The sequence below is a fragment of the Anabrus simplex genome, chromosome X (assembly GCF_040414725.1).
Source record: "Anabrus simplex isolate iqAnaSimp1 chromosome X, ASM4041472v1, whole genome shotgun sequence".
In the NCBI taxonomy this organism is placed as follows: domain Eukaryota; kingdom Metazoa; phylum Arthropoda; class Insecta; order Orthoptera; family Tettigoniidae; genus Anabrus; species Anabrus simplex.
The window spans coordinates 45591564-45598986 of record NC_090279.1 but is presented as its reverse complement, the minus strand read 5'-3'; the positions used below and the strand labels follow the sequence as shown (position 1 = coordinate 45598986).

Here is a 7423-nt window from a genome sequence, read left to right as displayed (position 1 = left end):
ACTTGCCAGACCAGTGGTCTTGTCACTAGTCATAGCAGTGGTCTTGTCACTTGCCAGAGCAGTGGTCTTGTCACTTGCCAGACCAGTGGTCTTGTCACTAGTCATAGCAGTGGTCTTGTCACTTACCAGAGCAGTGGTCTTGTCACTTGCCAGACCAGTGGTCTAGTCACTTGCCAGACCAGTGGTCTTGTCACTAGTCATAGCAGTGGTCTTGTCACTTGCCAGACCAGTGGTCTTGTCACTAGTCATAGCAGTGGTCTTGTCACTTACCAGAGCAGTGGTCTTGTCACTTGCCAGACCAGTGGTCTTGTCACTAGTCATAGCAGTGGTCTTGTCACTTGCCAGAGCAGTGGTCTTGTCACTTTCCAGCAGCCGTTGCCTACGCTATAATAGAAGGCCTGGACTAGCCGACAAATTTCTGGTGAACAAAGTAGTTCAGGCAATGGCCGCTTGGATCGCGTTTATGTTCTGTTGTTCTCATGTTCTCTTTATATCCTTGTATTGAAGATTCACACAATAACGCGAAATAATACATTTTTATTATCATTATGCCCGATGTTAATCAGATATAAGTATATAAAACAACTCACAACACACTACACTTCATAGATTTCTTTCGTTTTGCACTTGTTTATCACATAATAATGAAGAATAGGGAAATAGACCTAATATAAGTACTCACCCGATTTTCCCCTATTTCTACAATTTCAACACTTTTCTGCTCAGAGGCTTGCTCTTGAATTAGTTTAATAAATCACAGTCATTAGTCACTTTCTTTGCATTATTATCAAGAACAGGCCTGAAAAATAGTGTATAACGTATGTGATGTGTGCTTGATCACAGTCGCGGCACTGAAACGTCTCTTTAAACTTTGGAGCCGTAAGGAATTTTAGCTTTCAGACAAGGTTACATTTTCCGAGATATCCTAACGCCCGCGTTGTAAGTATTAATACATTTTAGGAAAAAGACGAATTTGCATCGGCACTATGCCGGGGAGCAGAATTCCCTTCACAGTAGTTACACTGTAATCTGATTCGACAAAGTGCAAGTTACATATTCTGGAGTTATCATTAGGGGCCCAAGGATATCATTTTCTGCTGCCCTGTCGAGAAATAGCAAGCCTCCATTTCCCCCGTAAACTCGGATCATTAGGAAAAGATGAAAATTTATATTTGTGTATATTTCTTCGCTGTGTCAGATGTGCAGTTAGGCACGCAACAATAAACCATCTTAACCTACAGAATGGAAAGAGAAACTTGATGGTAATTGGCCCCAGAGGCTCTGAAATTTGGAGCGTTGGTTGGCGACCACGGGGCCCTTAGCTGAGTCCTGGCATTTCTTCCACTTACTTGTGCTAGACGCCTCAGTTTCATCTATGCTATGCGACCTTCCTTGGACAACACTAGTTCTTTGCCTACCCCGAAGCTGTTAGGTTCCCAATGGCTAGGGAATCTTTAATTTTCACGCCCATCGTGGCCCTTGTTTTCCTTTGGCCGATACTTTCATTTTTCGATGTGTCGGGTCCCTTCCAGGGGTGCTATTCCGTACATGCCAACCGACGACGTTCGGATCGGCAAGTCACCGAGTATTATAGGTTGCAGGGCCGATAGTTCTGACGCCGAGCTATTCTGTACTCTGTCGAATCGGTGCAAGCGAGAGCTGTGTGACGTCACTCAACTCGGTCGGTAAAAATAGTTTCTTTGGAACACCCCGGTCGAAGGCTAGAATTTTTGACCAATAAGAAGTGATGATCTCTTACAGGAGAGTGAGTAGAGCTGTTAATGAAACGCATTGAGCGCGGTAGTCTTCAAAACCTCTTTGTTCAAAAGCAATTCAGCGCCACTTGAACGTACCGTACTAGAGCCGTGGGCTTATACATTATTCTTTAAAGGTTTTTGCTATTGAAATGGATACGTCTTCAAGAAAGTATTCGAGGTAAGTGTTAATACAGTTTTATGAACAGCATAATATTATAGGTATTACTAGAATGTTAGGATTAACAAGAGTATAGAATTCCCATTTTAGGCCTATAGGACCACGTGGCGCACAATATTCTTTTTTTTAATTGTAGTTTTGGATGTATTCTAGTGCTTGATTTTGGTATTTATATGTGTTAAATGAGACAGAATAGAAGAATACCCGTATTTTATTGGTTTAAAACAGAGCGAAATTTTAACTTACCGATTTGCACATTTAAATGAAACACACTCGCTCAAACACCACGTGGTTTACAATATCTTTGTTTTAATTGTAAGAGTGTTAGATGTGGTAATCTAGTGCTTGATTTTGGTATTTATTTGTGTTATATGAGGCAGAATAGAAGAATATCCGTATTTTATTGGTTTAAAACAGCGAAACCGATATGCACATTGAAATGAAACAGTGAATAATTCTATCTTTACTATCACACAACACACCGTCGCTCTTAGTTTATACAGACGCGTTAGGTTAAGCACTCAAAATCATGTATTAAATTAATGCATGTACGATGCTTTCGACCGGTGCCGAATTTATTGTTGTTGTGTCATAAGTCCATAGACTGGTTCGATGCTGCTCCCCATGCCACCCTACCAGTTTAATTTCCTTTCTATACAACTACTACATCCTGGAGAATGAATTAGTGTTATTTGTGAGTGGTATCTTAAATATTCTTCCATTCATTTTTATGTGATTATACCGATACACTATTTCTTACTCCACTGTGGGATGGTATCAGTACCGGTATGTAGTTATTATAAATTGTAATTGTAATAGATTTTGGGTACCGGTATCTATAGCTGATGAGATAGGATTTTGAAAGTCTGTTTTGATGTAGATTTGTCTTTTATTGCTGTTAAGTTTATTAAAATTTCTGGTACCAGAAATATATTTATGCTTCTGAGATCATGTAATTATTATTTTATTCTTCAGGTAAACGAACAAGGATAGCTTGCCTAGAAAAATAATAGACTTGGTTGTTTAAGAGTAGAGGGAGACTGAAGCGATGATGGTTAGGTTCAGTTTTTATAGGAACGAAACGACGCTACAGAGCTAGTTGCAAACTAAGGAGTATGGAGGTGCTTGGTTAATTCATAGAGGTTTGCAAATTGAACACTGTCATGACAGTCAACAGTATAATGAAAATATGTGTAATTTTCAGGCCACAATGGTATGCTTACTGGAAAAGAAGTGTAGAATTTCTCTACAATATCTCTTTGTTGACAAGAATGAGATATTAATAAATATTGCAGTATAAACTATGATGAATAAACAATGTAGAATATTGCTTTCAGCTTTAAAACTCCAAGAGCTGGAAGAGCTACGGAAAGCCAGATAGAAGAACTGGTGACTTACATGGAGAACCACAATCTTTTCGCTCGTGGAAAATTTCTAGGGAAAGATGGGAAACTAGGCCTAAGTGAAAGGTGGAAGGCTCTAACAGACATACTGAACAGTGTTCCCAGAGGAACTGTCAAGGACAGTAAACAGTGGCAAGTTGTACGTTTAATTATATTTATACGTAATATTTGTGTATTTGTGTGTAATCATTATCTAATACTGTTTTCATGTACAGGTTTGGAGGGATCTTAAGTTCTCTGCTTCTAAGAAAGCAGCCAATATCAGGCGCCAGAGAAATGCAACAGGAAATAAGCCCATCACTGCCACACCTCTTACAGCTATTGAGCTAAGGGTGTTGGAAGTGATTGGCTTTGTGTATGTGGAGGGATCTGCATGCCCTGATAGCTTGCCAGAAGAAGAGGTAACTATTTACAGTAGACGTAATAACCATTTTTGTATAGTCTTCTTAAAAGATTTTAAATATAGATTGTATTTCAGAGCCTACAAATTCAACTCGAGGCAGGGGATGTGTCAGTCCTACAGGCTCTTCCTCAAACACATATCTTGAAAGATGTGGCGACTCCTACAGTGCTATCACTGGAAGTGGTAGATACTGAGATTGGCAAGTATTTCACAAACTGCAATATTGTTCTTATTCTGGGCATTATTTGAAACTTGCAATAATAATAATAATAATAAGTGATTTATTTATAGGTAATCACGAAAAGAAATTAGAGGTGCCTCCTGAATTGGAAAATTCAATTGAAGGAAGGGTATGTTCAGAAATACCTTCACCACGAACTCCTACTCAAAGCTCAGGGTCACGGCAGTATTGTAAGTACCAGTATGCTTTAGTTTGATAATAATGAGTACTCAAATGACAATGAAGTTTTATTGAAAATTCACTCTGCTACATTCAATCAGTGACTTCTGTCTGCTTTTACACTTTCGGAGGTGATAGCGATTGCACAAGTTATTACACAGGTAGGCCTACAAACACAGTCATCGGTTGGACTGTGGTATGCTTCTGTTCAGAATACTTGTTAGAAACATTAACTTTCGTTTACTTGGATTTAATTAGTCTTATGTTTCAGCTGTGAAGAAACGCAAGACTCCCAGTAGGGAGAGAATTGGAGTTCAATTGTTGGAGGCACGTGAGAAATTTACAGTCTTACAGGAAGATAGTAACAAAACTCAGATGGTAAGTTCCATTTACAAGAGTTTTTTAAAGAATGAAACCATGCTTTTCAATGTTGACTCAATTAATGTAACTTAAAAGTTTTCACTTTGTTATACACAAACTACAACACCTAATATACATGTAAAACCATTGGGTGTTTTTTTTTTTTTTTTCAGGTATGTTATAGTGTTGTAGGTGTTCAACAGCCTGGAAAAGCCTTTAAGCTATATTTACAAGAGTGCCAAAATAAAGAGAACTTTCCTGTTTGGGAATAGGTGACATGTTGGGTTGTGGTCCATCTAAAATGACCATCAATAAGAGGGAAAAATATGCTTTCACTATGTCCTGCTCGTTTACACTTTGATTTCAAGTAATTGCTTATGCTACGTACATATTAAGGATGTAATAGGATAAAGAGTTGGCTCGTGCTCTATTACATATGCCATTCACTCTTGGCAAGTGGACACAAGGATAGCACGACAGTTCATTATAAATATACATTTTTTATAAAGAGAAGTTTGACTAAAGAATTCAAGTAATGTTTGTTTTTGCTTTGGTTACAAATATACCTGCAAAGCATACATACTGAAATACTTATTGTCTGCACATCTGATGCGATTGGCTATATGAAGTCTAATATAGGCTACCCTCCAAAAGGAAATAACTGGCTATATCTGCAAAACGAGATGAATTTATAAATAACCATTAATGTCTACAGCAGATTTCTCCTATTTAAATATTGTGACCAATGCCTATTACTCCAGCTGCCCACAAACCTGCAGTATGCATAAATTGTATGACACACTTCATCCCTTTCTTTACCAATTGGATTTCCTTGGCAAATGCTTAATATATTTCATCTTTTAAGTTTACTGACAAGTAAGCAATGGCATGTGGGTATTTTTTGTTATTTGTTTCACTTTATACTGACACAGGCAGGTCTTACGGTAACAATGGGATAGGGTGCAGATCTCTGCACATGGTTATGAGGGTGTTTAGGGGTTGTAGTAAGGATGTAAAGGAGAGGGCATATAAGTCTCTGGTAAGACCCCAACTAGAGTATGGTTCCAGTGTATGGGACCCTCACCAGGATTACTTGATTCAAGAACTGGGAAAAATCCAAAGAAAAGCAGCTCGATTTGTTCTGGGTGATTTCCGACAAAAGAGTAGCGTTACAAAAATGTTGCAAAGTTTGAGCTGGGAAGAACTGGCAGAAAGAAGGCGAGCTGCTTGACTAAGTGGTATGTTATGCTTACAATATTGTGATCTTTATTCCACCAATTGTACTGAAAAGGTGGAATAAAAAATCAGAATATTGTGAGCATATTATAGCAAATTCAATACGGGTCTAATCATGAGATTAGTTACATGTAAGTGGTATGTTCCGAGCTGTCAGCGGAGAGATGGCGTGGAATTACATTAGTAGACGAATAAGTTTGAGTGGCGTCTTTAAAAGTAGGAAAGATCACATATGAAGATGAAGTTGGAATTCAAGAGGACAAAACGGGGCAAATATTCATTTATGGAAGGGGAGTTAGGGATTGGAATAACTTACCAAGGGGATTTTCAATAAATTTCCAATTTCTTTGCAATCATTTAAGAAAAGGCTATGAAAACAACAGATAGGGAATCTGCCACTTGGGCGACTGCCCTAAATGCTAGTTGCTTTACGTCGCACCGACACAGATAGGTCTTGTGGCGACGATGAGACAGGTAAGGGCTGGGAGTGGGAAGGAAGCGGCCGTGGCCTTAATTAAGGAACAGCCCCAGCATTTGCCTGGTGTGAAAATGGGAAACCACGGAAAACCATCTTCAGTGCTGCCGAACGTGGGGTTCGAACCTACTATCTCCCGAATACTGGATACTGGCCGCACTTAAGCGACTGCAGCTATTAAGCTCGGTCCCTAAATGCAGATCAGTATTGACTGACTGAGTCTGTGCGACATAAAACCAGTAGCAAGAAAGATTTTTAACATTAAAATATTATCTTGCACTGTTCTCTTTCTTTGCAGATGATTGGTGAAGCAGCAAAGCAGCAGGCTGAGGCAGCAATGCTTATGGCCAAGGCTGCGCTACAGCAGGCTGAAAATGGACGTCTGCAAAATGAAACAGCAGAGAGGCTGATTGGAGTGATTGAAAATCAATCTATAGTTATGGAGCGATTCCTGACTGTAGTTGAAAAAATTAATAAATATCTTGACTAAAGTGATTATTACTCTTTCTCCATTATTTTTGTACCCCCATTCAGTAGGATGTGGCAACTCCTAGTCTCTAATCAGCACTTTCTAAGGATTGCGATATGTGGTATGTCTGTCAGACTACTGCTTCATTTCAGACTCTCTGTGAACTTGCATTCGGGAGATAACAGGTTCAAAACCTACTGTCGGCAACCCTAAAGATTTTCTCATAAGCCACACCAGGCTGTAGCTGTATCTTAATTAAGGCCACGGTTGCTTCCTTCCCAGACCTAGTCCATTCTATCCCATCATCATTGCCATCTGTGTCGATGCAATGTAAAAAACATAGCATTTCAGGCTTTTCTGCCTTTGAGTACTGAGTTGGTAAAAGCATGCAAATGAAGTAGACACCTCTGTTTATAATTAGGATTGAGGTTTCATCTTCCAAGCTTGAAATCGAGCAGAAAGAGATCTTACATAACTTCTTGTCATCAAAAGTTACCAAATGACGAAGTATGTAAAAATGTGGTGATAGGAATCTATTTTTTTTTTAATGATTTACATATGTCTGAGTAGGTCAGGTGGTAGAACACTGGCCTTTTGAACTCAAGTTGGCAGGATTGATCCTGAATCAATCCAGTGGTATTTGAAGGTTTTCGAATATGCCAGTGTCACATTGTTATGTATTGGCAAATAAAAGAACATCTATTGGACCAAATTCCAGCAACACTGAAAGTAGTTGGTGGGA

At 39.0% G+C, this 7423-nt stretch overlaps 1 protein-coding gene across 1 annotated transcript; it reads left to right on the top strand.

The window, feature by feature from the left end:
• The first annotated feature begins 2827 nt into the window (after positions 1-2827).
• LOC137503260 (uncharacterized) lies at positions 2828-6702 on the top strand. The gene is made up of 6 exons (XM_068230802.1): positions 2828-3477; positions 3554-3739; positions 3817-3940; positions 4033-4152; positions 4413-4519; positions 6511-6702. Exons 1-6 carry the CDS (start codon positions 3334-3336, stop codon positions 6700-6702), a joined length of 873 nt encoding a protein of 290 aa, XP_068086903.1. The 5' UTR covers positions 2828-3333.
• Positions 6703-7423: the final 721 nt, after the last annotated feature.